This window comes from Centropristis striata, chromosome 1, assembly GCF_030273125.1.
Source record: "Centropristis striata isolate RG_2023a ecotype Rhode Island chromosome 1, C.striata_1.0, whole genome shotgun sequence".
In the NCBI taxonomy this organism is placed as follows: domain Eukaryota; kingdom Metazoa; phylum Chordata; class Actinopteri; order Perciformes; family Serranidae; genus Centropristis; species Centropristis striata.
The window spans coordinates 32,745,642-32,759,964 of NC_081517.1; the positions used below are offsets into that span (position 1 = coordinate 32,745,642).

The 14,323-nt window shown below is 41.6% G+C and overlaps 1 protein-coding gene across 6 annotated transcripts in view; it reads right to left on the bottom strand.

The window, feature by feature from the left end:
• grin2bb (glutamate receptor, ionotropic, N-methyl D-aspartate 2B, genome duplicate b) overlaps positions 1 to 14,323 on the bottom strand; it is a 114,162-nt gene continuing 99,839 nt past the window's right edge. For 5 of the 6 annotated variants that reach the window (XM_059338894.1, XM_059338901.1, XM_059338877.1 and 2 more), the window contains 2 exons: positions 13,370 to 13,608; positions 1 to 7,065 (listed from right to left, as the gene is read on the bottom strand). In XM_059338894.1, the coding sequence (XP_059194877.1) occupies positions 4,672 to 7,065; positions 13,370 to 13,608 (2,633 nt within the window). In that variant the 3' untranslated portion in view covers positions 1 to 4,671. The remainder of the gene's footprint in view (positions 7,066 to 13,369; positions 13,609 to 14,323) is intronic. The other variant, XM_059338910.1, reaches the window with a different exon arrangement.

Consider the following 14,323-nt stretch of genomic DNA (forward strand, 5'->3'; position numbering starts at 1 on the left):
CTTATTTTCACATTGACTGTGTTTAATCTCATTTTTCAATATTACTAAATATTCAATCAAATTTGAAATACTCTCTTCACACAAGTAATTTCTCGTCATACAAAAAAATGCGAGGGTGAACTAGATTTTTGTCGTATGTACATTTTTCACAATCTGTACAGCTCAGGGGGGGTAGAGTTGTTCGATTCTTCTGTGGCAAAAAAAACAACAACACAAAAACAGAAGATTAGTTTGAGAGAAAAGAAAAAAAGACTATCTCTGAAAGTAAAAATGCAATAAATAATCTATTGTGCTTTTTGTGTAGCAGTTAATGATTTGAGAAAACAACCTTTCTCAAACAGAAAATAAAAACACATCAACAAACAGTGAATCATTAAATGTGCACACTCTGTGTAATAATTATAAACAATTGCACATATCCTGGCCTGAAATCGTTACAAAAGCAATTTCGCAAGGGGACCTACGAATCAAAGATTTATCCCAAATAGATCTATTCTCTGCCGTTTTTGTACAGTTTTTTTTATCAAAAGTCCATGAGTGTGAGGTAAAGTATTTACATACAGTTTTATAATACATGTACAATAAACGGTTATCTCTCACACACTCTGTCTCTCTCCCATGTGAGCACACACAGAGGTAATCAAGCGTATGTATTCAGGCACATACAATAACAGAAATCATAATGAAACCAGATATTCAAAAAGGAAATTAATCAGAAAAGTGAAAAAAAAGGCTTTTTCAGTGGTGGTGAATGTATTAATCAAGACCTTGTTTAAAAGCATTTACACAAACTATCAAGAAAATTCATCGATAAAAAAAAAAGTTTTCCATCCTAGTGAAATCTTTAATCAGTTTAGCCATATTAAAGTATAATTAAAATTTAGACTGTTAAGATTGGTGTCTTCTCCTGCACAAACAAGCACACGCACGCATACACCTACAGTACTACATGGATCATCAATGAAATTGATAAAAATTCCAAATATTGTTCAAAAACACCCATTTGTTCCTGGGCTAAAAGTTAAGATTATAAAACAGAAATAAAGAAAATTGTATACATGCAAGTCCTTACAAACACTAGAGACCCCCTAGTATCATACATACTGACTTGTCAACCAAGAGAAGGAAAGTCTTCTGAAGTTTTGACTGGGATGTACGAAAAAACTGAATATATTTGACCCATTCAGTCAGATTGTGCTTAGGTATTAAAATTTGGTTCGGCAAATTGACTAAAAAGTCAGGTTTAAGTGACAATAAATAACTGGAAATGGAGAATAACTGTCCTAAATGAAATATTTTTATTAGGATTTTAATGGTAGAGGGCTATAAATTATATAAGACCTCTATGTTCGTTTGTGTGTAATGTGATTTACAAGCCGCCTTTTAATCAGAATAACATCAGCAAAAAATGCTTTTTACTAGATGTGCTACCTGTTTAGTTCCTTCTGCCTTCCTCTTTCTGCCTTTCTCCTCAAATATCTGCAGCTGACACAAATCACACAGAATCTCTGAGGACTGGAGGGCAAATTATTTCTTTCATCAAAATCCCAGCGTGTGAAGCAGATTAAGGTCCAGTGGAGGGAGAAATCAAGGCTACAGTTCATAGTAAAATTATTCTTTATGTTCTGTTTGGTGAAAAATGAGAGTTTGAGCAACATGGTGGGAGGAATGATGAAAGGGATGGACTTTTAAATATTCAGGCTCTCTTTTTTATGAGTCTAAGAAAAGTGTTTAAAGGAATAGTTTGACGTTTTGGGAAATACATGGTTTCATATTCCTGTTGAGACAGATAAGATCAAACTACTTTAATATTTGTGTCTATGTTAAATATGAAGCTATAGAGAGCAGCCAGTTAGCTTAGCTTAGCATAAATACTAGAAACAGGAAGAAACAGCCAGCTAGTCCAGAGGTAACAAAACCTCATCACCTTATACTTGGTGCAGCTTTTACTCGTGTCAAACCAATATTCTCCCAAACTGAAGGGGGCAGTGTGTCACACACTTACGTATACAGCGTTTTCCCCCATCTGTGTCCGTGTTGTCAAAAATGCCGGATGTGCACCAAGGATGTATCTGGATACCGGACCAAAAGATGGTGACCTCTTCAGTCCAATGTGAATTGCTAACCTGGTGCACACACTAAAAAGATTTTGCGGCCTGATGGTGATGGTGATATGCAGATACAGATGCATCACGTATACATGAAGCATGATACCTACCAAAAGTAAGGCATTATTATTCACATATTACCCAAGTAATTATGAGCGCCAAGGTTCATCTTATGACAACCTATACTGAAATTTGTTGTAGAATGGCGACCTCTGGTGGCTGTAATTATGACGCAAGCAAAGGTGGAAATCAGGTGACGCAGTGTAAAGAGCGACACGGTCCGTGTAGGGAGGTTGGGGTGGATGGAGGAGTACAAAAATACAGGACTTTCACCAAGGAGGCAACTGTTTGTATCTCATGTGTAAATCAAAGTCAATGTTAACTTATCTTAACTATTAAAAGAGTTATTCCAACCCAAAACTTTCTACACTTAACCCAGTGGTCCATTTTAAAACATGATACATTATTTTGTAGGATATAATTTAAACAGTTCTATGAGGATATGTTGCCCTCCTATATGTAACTGTTATGCTTAGCTTTGTGTATGAATAAAACAAACAATATAAAAAACAGCGGATTTGGTTACCTTTGAACAGAGCCAGGCTAGCTGTTTCCCTCTGTTTCCAGTCTTTGTGCTATGCTATGCTAACTGGCTGCTGGCTGTAGCTTCATATTTTGAGGGATATAAATCTTCTCATCTCAGTTCATCTGCAAGAAAGCAAATAAGCATATACAATCTGTACTATTTACCCAATTACCAAGCTGGAAACACCTTTTTTTATTTATTGTTTTTTTTTATAGAAAAATAAGAAAAGGACATGCTATAAAGATGTGACTTCTGAATAATAGCAACCCTAAATCAGGACATTATTTGGGACTGTGTAGTAGAGCTCACCGCGGTCCTTTCACCAGCAGAGTGAAAGAGCTTATTCTCCTCCCATCATTGAGATGTGACCATCTAATACAGCAGGCAGGGCTTATAGCCGTAATCATGAAATAATTAACATTATTGCTGCTCATCTTGACGACAGAGGCCTCACTCTGTGAGTCCATTATGTGCCTGTCCCAAACAGCAAAACTGTCATGGCCAATTGAGTCAGACCCAATGAAACGCAGTGAGAGCAACAAGCGGACATTAAATGTGATTTACATGTATTTAATGGATAGTTGGTTCCTGGGTCATCTGTTACGAACAGTGTGAAGAGGTAAGGAGTGATGAAGCTTGTTGAGCCTCTTTGCAAATGATTTCAAGGAGTTGCAGTTCCATTAATTATGGAGTTAATAGCAGAAAAAACAGCTCCTGCATTTGATTTATGTCGTATTTGTTAACATACAGCGGCACGGCTCTGTCGTAGACTTTTGGAGGGAATAGGAATGTTTTTTAATCATGGCACTGTGGTTTTAATCCTGCTATTGGTTACCTTTTCATTGTTGGAATTGAAACTTCCTCTACGGCAGCAAATTTCTATTTGTATTATAACATCTGCTAAATGCCTAAAAGTCTGTTTTGCTCATGAAACTCTACCCTCATATCAGACTTTTTCAGGTGTATTTTCACACTCAAATCAGTTAGATTACTTGTTTGCAGGTGGATTTGTCTTCCAACATAACAGATCTTGCGTGTAGAAAATCAGTATTAATCCTTTAAGGCACATCCAGCTCAAAATGTGAGACCCATTTGGTACTGCCGAGCAGAAAAAAAGGAGAGGAAACGGCAAATCAGTATGATGATGTTGCTTCTGCAGCTGGAAAAAAAGAGACCTTTTCTTGCACATTTTTAAGTACTTAAAATGTACTATTCAAGTCATGCCTTTCACATACACTTCACAGCACTCAAGAGTAAGAAAAGTAAAAAAAAAAAAAAATCAAACATGAAGAATAAATAGCAAAGAAGAGTCCAAATTACAGGAAGCCAAAAAAGATCTGACGACTGGTCTAGCAGTCTCCTGTAACGTTGATAAGCTAAGAAAGAATTAACATCATACAAATATGTAACATGAACTATTTAAATCAATAAAATTTGAAATAAAAAGGAAAAAAACAATCCAAACCGATCATCATTAACACTGGAATAATATTCAATAATAGTATTAACATTATCAATACAATTATTATTAGTTTACCCTGTGACTTCAACAGAAGCGTTGATTTCTCATTCATGATTGTATTTCCGTTGTTAAACAAAATGTTTGTTTTGGTGTTGAGGAACTGCAGGAGGGAGGGAAAGACAATGAGCATGTGAAGAGAGCAGAGACCGGAGATTTTATTTCACTTCCCCCCCTCCCCTCCCTCCATCCCTCCCAATCTTTCTCTGAGCGTCAGAGAAGCACCAGAATCCTCTCTTCTCATTAAAAACTTGTCTCCCGCCGGACTTCACAGCTTAGCCTGCAGTGGCCTCTGTGCATCGTCCAAATTCTTTTCCGTTTAGTGGAGTGAGAACAACACACACAGCATCGTGTCTCCTCCTTCCCTTCATGCAAAGAGGTCATCAGCATCTGTATGTTTCTCTCCCTCTATTTCTTCCCTAACTCCATCCTCCCCCTCTCTTCCTCCGTCTTCACCCTCAGACGTCTGACTCAATGCTGGACAGCTTTTCATAAACGTGTCCATTGCTGGCACCGTTGAAGGGTCTCTGTCCCTGCCCCAAACCTAACGTGTCCCTGCTCCCGGTCAGTAGCTTGTTGCCAACATGGTGGTTCCCCATGGGCCCTCCCACCCCGCCCAGACACAGCTCTTTGGGGAACCTGGGGGCCACATTGGACATCACCCCAGCTGTGGCGGACGCGGGTAAATAGGAAGTCGTTCCCATGGAGCCGCGGAAGTCCCCTCCTCCTCGGCTGTTGTTGAGAAGTTGCTGCTGCTGCTGCTGTTGCTGCGTCTGTGGCTTTTTGATGTAGTACGGTTTGGCACCGTGTAATAGACACTGGTCGTCGCCGAAGGTTGGGATGAAGGGGTTCTGGTTCACCTTATCTGGGTAGAGAGATTTAGACAAGGAGTAAGTCCCGGCCCCTCTGCTACCACCACCACCACCACCACCACCACCACCACAGCCCCCACCTCCCATCATAGCTCTCTCTCTCTCCCTCAGGTCTCTCTCCCCCACCGACCGCTGATGCAACCCACCCTCGCTTCCACGGAACAAACTGAAGGAGGAGCCCCCCTTAGCCCTATCCCCGCCTATTCCTCCAAACATGGGAGACTCCCTGTCAGCTGAATACCTCTCAAACATGTGAGCGTAAGGGCTGGGGCCCTCCATGAAGCGGTCTTTGTCTTTCAAGCTCACACTGCGGGGCTGGGCAAACTGCCCGCCCACGCCGACCCCTCCCATACGGCCTGACCCCTCCCTCTGCAGGTCCACAAAAGTGTCATACGAGTGCTGCCTTCGTAACACCCTCCCGCCCGGCCCTAGCTTCCTGCGCTGTGCCTGAGTTTGTGGCTGGCTGGCTGCTATGCTACTCTTCACTCCAGCGAACACCATGTTATTATCCTCGCTGATGTTGTAAAGGTTACTTGGTTGGATTACAGAGTCGCAACGCTTACAGCTAGCGGAGCTGGGGCGACTGGTGGTGCCTCCAACCCCGCTAGCTTGGCAAGCGCCGCCTCCTCCATGGTGACACACATTGTGGCAGTTACGACACTCCCAGTCACCCCCTGCTATGCCCCCCCCTCCTATTCCAGAAACCCCTTTCTCCCAGCAGGTGTGGGCCTGCTGCCCTGCCGACACTGAGCCAAGCCCACCTTTACACTCCGGCTTCTTGCCTTTACCTTTGAGGAAGTCTTCTACAGGTACTAAGCTCTTACAGATACCACCACCACTACCGCCGCCCACACCGCTTCCTCCACTTCCACCCTCTTGCTCCCACTTGGCCTTGCCCTCCTTGGAGCGGAACTGGTCTGCATAGAAATCCCTCAGGTTCTCTTTGTCTTTGCGGAATAAGTAAGGTGAAGAATTACCCCCTGCTCCTCCCCTCTTCCGCTCCAGGGGAGGTGAGACCGTGCGGTGTGCCAGGGGCCCGTGGGGGAAGTGGTGGTGGACGGTGTGGTGGTGGGCTCTCCTCCGGAGGCCGCTCAGCTCTATATCGTCCTGCTCCCGTCTGCACTTGGCCGAAGCTGGCCTCTTTTTCAGGCTGTCCCTGTACTGCTTACGCCGCTTGTTGTTGCCCTCCAGGTTGCCATAGGTCACGGTGTGCGTGGAGATATCCGAAACGTCAGAGCGAATGTTCCCATCATCCCCCCCTGAGCCTCCCCCACCCCCACCACAGTACCTGTCATGACCCCCGATGAGCCCCGTGCTGGATGCGCCTCCTTTGAAAGAAAACCTGCCGTACACATTGTTCCCCTTGAACCCACCCTGGCTGGAATCCGCAGGGGTGTGGCCAGCGATCAGGTCAAACTTATTGGTATTCCTGTGAGTCATGGAGGGGCGGGGCTGGGTGGTGAAGATGGGCGCTACCCCTCCCCCTAAACTGTCGCAATCGAACATGCCCCCCTCCAACGAGCTAGTGCTGCCTAAGCTACGCGGCCTATTAGGCGGGGGGCCGGACATACCCAGAGCCGAGGCCGGGTGGTGGTGCAGGTAATGGTCCTGGTACAGGTTGCTGTCCTTCAGGGGCAAGTTGCCAAAAGTCCTCTCCACCTCGCTGATGTAGTCACTGAACATGTTGTCCTCTGGCAGGTAGGGTGGCGCTGACTTGCAGTCGGCAGGGTGACCCACTAAGCTACGCCGGTGCTCCTGGATATCGTAGATGGCCGAGTCTCGGCCGCTGTGGCTGTACTCCAGGGCGGCGTGCGGAGAGCCGTTAATACCCGGGACGGCGGTCATGTCCTTGGCGGTGCGGAGTAACCGCAGGATGTTGGAATGGGTGTTGTTCATGTTCTTCTTCATGGTAGCCGAGGGCGAGTCTGTGGCTGACTTGTTTTCCTCGATTTGTACCCCGTGGATGCAGCTGTAGATACCCTGGAGGGTGACAATTAGAAGAAAAGGGAGGTGGAGAGAGAAAGAGAGGGTGAGACAGGCCATGGGAAGAAGAAGGAATAAGAGTGAGAGTGGTAAGGTATGAAGCTCAAATGAGAAGGGAACAACAGTCAAATGTGTGGCAGTAGTCAGGAGTCAAGAACCAGAGAGGGTTTAATGTCGGAGAGAGAAGGAGTCAGACACATAAACAGACAGACAGACAGAGAGAGAGAGAAGCAAACAGAGGCAGAGAGAGGTTAATGCATCGCCATGTTCTCTCTGACCACCCTCTTGTTTACACACTATTAAACAGTAATAGGGACTGAGTTCATAAATGACTTTTCTCAGGGGAACAGCATGGACCCTCACAGCTGCTGCTCAGCACTCAGACAGAGGGAGCGGATCAAAGCCTTGATTGATAACAAAAGGGGTGCTGTAAGCTTGTGGTTTTGACCACCAATCAATAGGTTTAATCAATGTCATTTAAATTCAGCTGACACGGGTGCCACTGAGCTTTCTACCTCAGAACTGTTTTTCCTTGCATGAAGAACAGCAATTACGTTTACATGCAAAAAATATTCTGTGTTTTTGACATTATTTTGAAAAATAAATTATTCATTCTAAGCTGTTTAAATGACTTATGAGAATATTCCTCTAATATTCACATTCACAGCCTCCCTCCTTTGTTCCTGCAACCACCTTCTTTAAAAGGTTGGTGTTGTGATATTTGCACATATCCAAAAACCTGCTGAAAGAAAGTCTTTCATAATGTTGAAAGTAGGTGTGCTTCTCCTTCAGACCAGGAATGTGGGCTTTTCTTTTGAGCAAATCTTTTTCTTATGGCTAGATGATCTATGTAAAACACAAAGACACCCTGTGGCTCCCAATAATGTAATCATTTACTAACGATGTAATAACACTTGAAATGGTAATAAAATAGGCTCTTAATCTGATCAAAAATAACAACAATAAAACAATAAACAATAAAAAAAACAATAATTTATTAACTTGACCAATAATGTAATAAAATGCCCTGACTAAAATTGTAATAACATTTTTTTATCAATAATGTAATACCTTTCAGGTTTTTTCCCCCCAAAGTGCCGATGTTATAATACTATTAATGTCATGTTTCATTTCATATTTGGAAATGTAAACTCAGGCTTTACACCTTTACTCCACTATGTCTTAACAAACAGTTGTTTGGTGCTATATTAATCCTCTGAATGTTTCTGCCCCTTGAAATATAATAATAATATAACCTACCTGAAAAGGTAATAAATACCCAAATAATTTAATAAGGTATTACATTACCAATAAAAATGTTAATACATTATGAGTCATTATATTATTGGGTTGCATTGCATTTATTAAGTTTTTAGGTTTTATATCATATATTTGCTCTCGTCTCCAGCTGGTAAAGAATGCCGCTGCACGTCTTTTAACTGGAACACGTAAACATGAGCACATTTCACCCATTTAAGCTTCACTGGCTGCCTGTTCATTTTAGGATTATTAGAAAATTAGAAAATTATTTTATTTACTTTGCAAGCCCTCAATGGCACCTCTCTGAGCTGCTATACCCCTACTCACCCACCTGCACTCTCAGGTCAGCTGATCACCTTCTCCTGATGTGGCATAAAACTCAGCTTAAGATCAGAGGGGACCGGGCTATGGAACGATCTGCCTCTGCACATTAGCCAGGTCTCTTCACTGCCTCATTTTAAAATTCTTCTTAAAACTCACCTTTTCTCCTTGGCGTTCGACACTGTGTAGATGCTGATTTAATGTGTATCTTATTGTACTTTATGTAATTTGTTATGTATTTTATTTTGATTTTACTGTGTTGTTTATTCATCGCTATGTACAGCGCTTTGGCCCTCTATGGTTGTTTTAATCGCTTTATAAATAAAGTTGAATTGGATTGGATTGGGTGCTACACGCCGTAAACTGGCTGCTGTCAAAACCCTAATTGAGACGTATATTCCAAATGCAGTATATACATGTCCAAAGAATGCTCATAAAAACTGAATTATATCGGCATATCCCACGTCTTATATAAAATACTATATCCACAAAAATTCTAATATCTGTACAAAATTCTAAGTATTGTAATATTTGGAATAATAGTGAAATATTAGTGTGCATATAAACGTCATTGTTAGAAAAATGAATCTATTTGCAAAAGTAAAACCGTCTGTTGATATCAAGAGACACATGCATTAACAACTGTCTGTGTAAAATGTCATTATCTGTCAGTACATGTGTGTTTGTTTTGGTTTGCTGGTAAGAGCAGTTTTTTCAAGAGAGGGGAAAGCCTTTTGCGAGTGAAGTCATTCAAGCGTGTTTAAATGGGGGCTGAGGGAATCTGTGGTTGAGGCGACAGCCAAATCCGAAAGGTCGAGGACACACTATCCACCAGCCGGCGCGCGGGCCAACATTCCTCAAAGGCGTCAACTTGTCAGAAACAGTTTCTGTCTGTCTCTTAGTCACTTTCCCCGTCACCCAGCCACATTCATGAATCTGGATCGTCAACCCTCTTTTCTTTTATGCCTCCCAACCTCTTTGTGTCTGTTTTATCTCCGTTTCCGGGCGCTCGGGTGAGCGGCAGACGCTCCAATGGGATTGTCTGTCTTTATCGCTCTACATCTGTAGCTACAACAGCTGCTGTGAAAGGTAATAGAACAGAGGTTCCTGGCACACCACTGTGTCTATTCTTTTCTACTCTGCCTTTGTCCTGCCACCCGTTTTATCATGACTCTCGCTAACTGATCTCTTTTTCTTCCTCTGCATTTTATTAGCCCTTTGTGCTCTCATCACTTGTCCATCCTCACACTTTCTATAAGCTCTGTATGAAATGCAGTTTTCTTGAATGCTGAATTAATGGTATCATATGAAAGAAGAAGATCAAAGGAATCCATTTATACTGTGTCATGCTATCGTGTCAGGAAGGAGGCGATATTTGGGCAAAAACCATGCAGTTTTTCTCTTGCAGTACCAATGTGTTGCTTTTGCCTGTTGTATTTTAATATTTCTGCCTAAGCTGCCCCTAAGCTGTCTTAGAAATGCATGTATTTGGTTTGACTGGAAAGTTGAGCCCACTTTAATTCATGTGTAATGATTCTATACCCCAAAGTAACCAATTCATTGCAGGCAGAGCATTTTTAAAACTTGACCTCACTGTATAAAATCACGTGCTGTGACTTCTAGGATAATCACAGCTTCATGAAACTTTACAACCACAAACTAGAGACCTAGAGCATTCAGAGGATGAATTGTGTTCCGACTTATTCTCTTGACAATAAGTGAGGTTTTCAGCAGATTCCAGAACAGAAGTGCTCAACGAAAAATGCAATTCTTTCAGAAATCTACAAAATGTCAAAAGTTTTATACCAAATCGCAGCCTGGATGTTTGTCTGGTGTTCCTCAAGGTCTTGGTGTCTTAATTTGGTATTTTGACCATTTAATAAATTCTCGAGTTTAAATAAAATGCAAAATTTAGCATCAAATCTGTGTAACAAAATGTATCAACCCAGACATTGCTGCAACAGCTTATTAATAAATTAAACCAATTAATAGAAGTTTATTATAGATTAATGACTAGAAGAACTGAATTCAACTGCTATGTGACATTGACAGTTGACCTGCTATCTCCCTGTAAAGATCCTCTGTACTCAGACCCCATTTCTTTATAAAAGGAGGCAGATTGTAAGGGGTTAAACCCGGCATGGATGGGTAAAAAATGTATCTGGCAGTAAAAGCACCTCTTGAAATGAGGATGCACTTCAGATGGATGTTGTAATGCAACAAGTAAAATCAGTCTCAAGCACGTCAGAGCTTTGAGTGAATCATAAAGCTACCATGCAAAAAGAGGTGCTTAGGTTTTGCATAAAAATAGCAGTTTTAGAAGCTGCAGAGACAGAAGGAGCTTTCTGCCGTTTCAAAAAAAGAAACAGTGTGTTTCTGAAGTGCTCAAGGCCGGATCTGTGTTTTAAATTATCTCAGGTTAGTCTGAGTAGGTGTAAACCGAATGACATTACAATTAGAAACACCAAACACATAAACACTGGTGTCCTTTTCTCTGGCAAATAATAACTGAGCCAATTTGCATGTCGTCCCTGCTTTCTTAAAAGGCAACATTATGCAAATGAGGTACATCTCAAGTGATTGTTTAATGGACCCAAACAGCCTGCATCAATAACACAGAGACACCTTGTTTAGTGACCCATCTGAGCAGAGTCGTAACAACACTGGGATGAGCTCCTCGACATCCACAAACACACCTTCAGGTCACCGGCTGAGAATGTGCAGCATAGTAAGTAGCTTTTATTTCGCCAACATTAAGATGATAAACAGCAGACTTTGAGAAAGACTGAAGGCTTTATTAACCCCAACAGGAGACTGAGGACACATTCACAGTAATGTGTTTTCATTTTTGTCCATCCACGCAAGCATTTTAGCAGATTCAGAAATAATCTCTGGTGTGAAAACACGTCAAGTAACCCGATGCTTGTTGGATGGTCATCTGAAACCCACTCCCCACTGACTGTGTCCACAATTTTTGTCAGTTTTGTTTTGTTTGTTAGTAAACGTTTGACTATAACATTTATTTGTTATGAGTCTGCTGTAATGCTGCAGCTGCAGTCAGTCACTTACAGATGTCACAGGTTAGTTGTGTTATTCTTCTGTAAAAACGCTCATGTTTAACACTTGCAGTATAATAATAAAATTGTTTTTGTTTTTTTAAAGCTCCCCTGGAGACATGATACGGTGAAATTTCACAGGTCTCTGAAATATTGACGATATTGCTAATTTTGCCATGAATTTCTATTCGTCTGTATCTTCATCATCAAAATGCGTAAAATCAGGCTATTATTGATGTGTGATTCATGCATATGGGTGATTTATCATTAATTCGCTTTGACAAAGAGACTGGCACTGATACTATTCTTGAAATGATTGTGCTCATCTGTATGAGGTGGTAACTTCAACTGTTGATGAGGATGCGACCTCCTGTAGGCAGCCGGGCGTGCTTTGTTTTTGATGCATTGCTCATGCATTTGTGTGCTTAAAGTCTGTTTTACTCTTTGACCTATCTGTGTCTGATTTGTACTGATATACTAAAGAATATGCTTCATCACTAACCCTCTAAAAAAAGTAAGCTCCCCTGAAAGCGTTGGTATATTCTGCACAGCATCAACAGTCCTGGTTATTCTAATAAAGAAAATAAATAACATATTTAAAATTGATAAGCGACTCTGAAAGGCACACAAAAGCAGATAGGGTTAAATTTATATTTGTACTGCTAATGATATTACATTCTTCAAGGTTCGTACAAAGTCTTGAAAGTTTGGAAAATGTTAAATTTCAACTGTTATGTATTCAAGGTTTGGAAAATGCTTCAATTTATACTCCATGAAAAATGCTTGATTTGCATCATAATCTGTTGTTTCATCTACACAATCACTTGTGCAAACCATATTTTTTCTATTTTTATAAAACAATCATGTGATAATATTTGTTTATTGGCTCCTGTAGAGGTGATAAGAAACATTATAATCTGGATCTGCGCAACCAATGAAATGATCTGTCTCTGTATTTGGAGAGACGCTCGGGCCTGGTTTATAATGGAATTCATGTTCAGTCAAGCAAATGTTGTATTTTCTAACCTTGTATTCATTGGCAATGCTGTAGTGGTGCCCTCAAAGCATTAATTGATTTAATATTGACATATTATTATCAATAATACTTTTCAGCACAATGACAGCCCCCCCCCCTTTGCATCACATTATATGTGCTTTCCTGAATATGAGCGCCAAAATGAAAATGGGGTGTTTATGTTCTGCTTGACACCATCATCAAGGAGACCATCTACTTTTTCACAACTGCATTTATAGTGACAATTTAAATGTGATGATAAAGGCTTTGAGGGTCTGAACATTTGGGTTTAACGCCTTAAAAAGTTGAATTTTGCTATTAAAAAGCTGTATAAACCTTGATTATTGTATTATTTTGCTCCACTGACTTGTAGTGTGTTGTAAAAAGTTTAAATCTCGACTTGCTGTAGAATAAAGATCAGTGAAAATATTTTTTTGTCATACAGCACAGAATGCTGTTCACTCGGGTTCTGTTGTTTGACCACTGACTGGACCAAAAAAGCCACAGGTGAAGTCAGGTGAGTCATCGTATTCTCCTGACGGACTCGATTCACCTCAACTACAGCCAGTGGTTTGAAAACAACCACTCCTGTGATCTTTCTGTCAGGAGGACAAAGGTCAGACCTAAAATAAAACACGAGCACACTCACTCTGCTTATGGAGAAGGTGGCCCCGGGCTGTCCCGAGCACACGCCCATGAAGCAGAAGCGCAGCTGCCAGTAGAACCAATGTTCACAGATGAAGGTGATTAATGACAGAATCATGGCAGCCCCGAGCATGTAGAAGACCCCCGCCATGTTGTCCACGTCCAGCTGGCTGCTCATCACCTCGTTCTTCTCGTTGTGGCAGATACCAGTCAGCCACAGGGCCTCCAACTCCTCCATCTCACCTGGAGGAAGGAGACACACATATGCATAGGTTACTGTATCGATGTGTTCATGTTGTTATGTGCGCACTTGGATGAGTTTGCCCGTGTCTGAATACGTAAGTGTGAGTACGAAAGGAGAGGGCACATTTTTTGGATGGGGAGTTGATGCCAAAAACAGCTCAGGTCTCACATACGTGCAACAAATGTCATGTTGCATTATTTTGACTGAACGCCTCCCTGAGGATCATCCTCATTAAGTATTGCTTATGTAGAGCTATCCCTTCCTTGTTGTGGGAAAAAAACAGCTGCCTGCTGGGACCCGACAGTCCTTAGGGAGGAAGTGTGTGTGGTCATGTGACAAGCGTTTCCGCCCTAAAATGTGTCCCCCTCAGTTCCACATCCCCCGTGGGGGTGCTAAGGGGTGAGGACACGTCCAGAGAGATTTGTTTGATCTGCACCGATGGTCTGTGTTTGTGTGCGTCTGTGTGAGATCAAGGGGGTATATATTTTCCCAATGCTTACATAACACTGTTTTGTGTATGGATGTGTGAGTGTGTTTGTCTCAGACAGCTGTTAGCTACTTTTACTAAGACTTTCTTACCTAAATGAACCTCAGTAAGAGGAAAGAAAGTGCTTTGTTAAGTAGCAGTTAGGGTTGGCGAATATATCGGCTGTGAACGATAGGATGAGTACAATGCTGGTAACTTTTTATGGATTTTTGTCATTTTATTTTGCT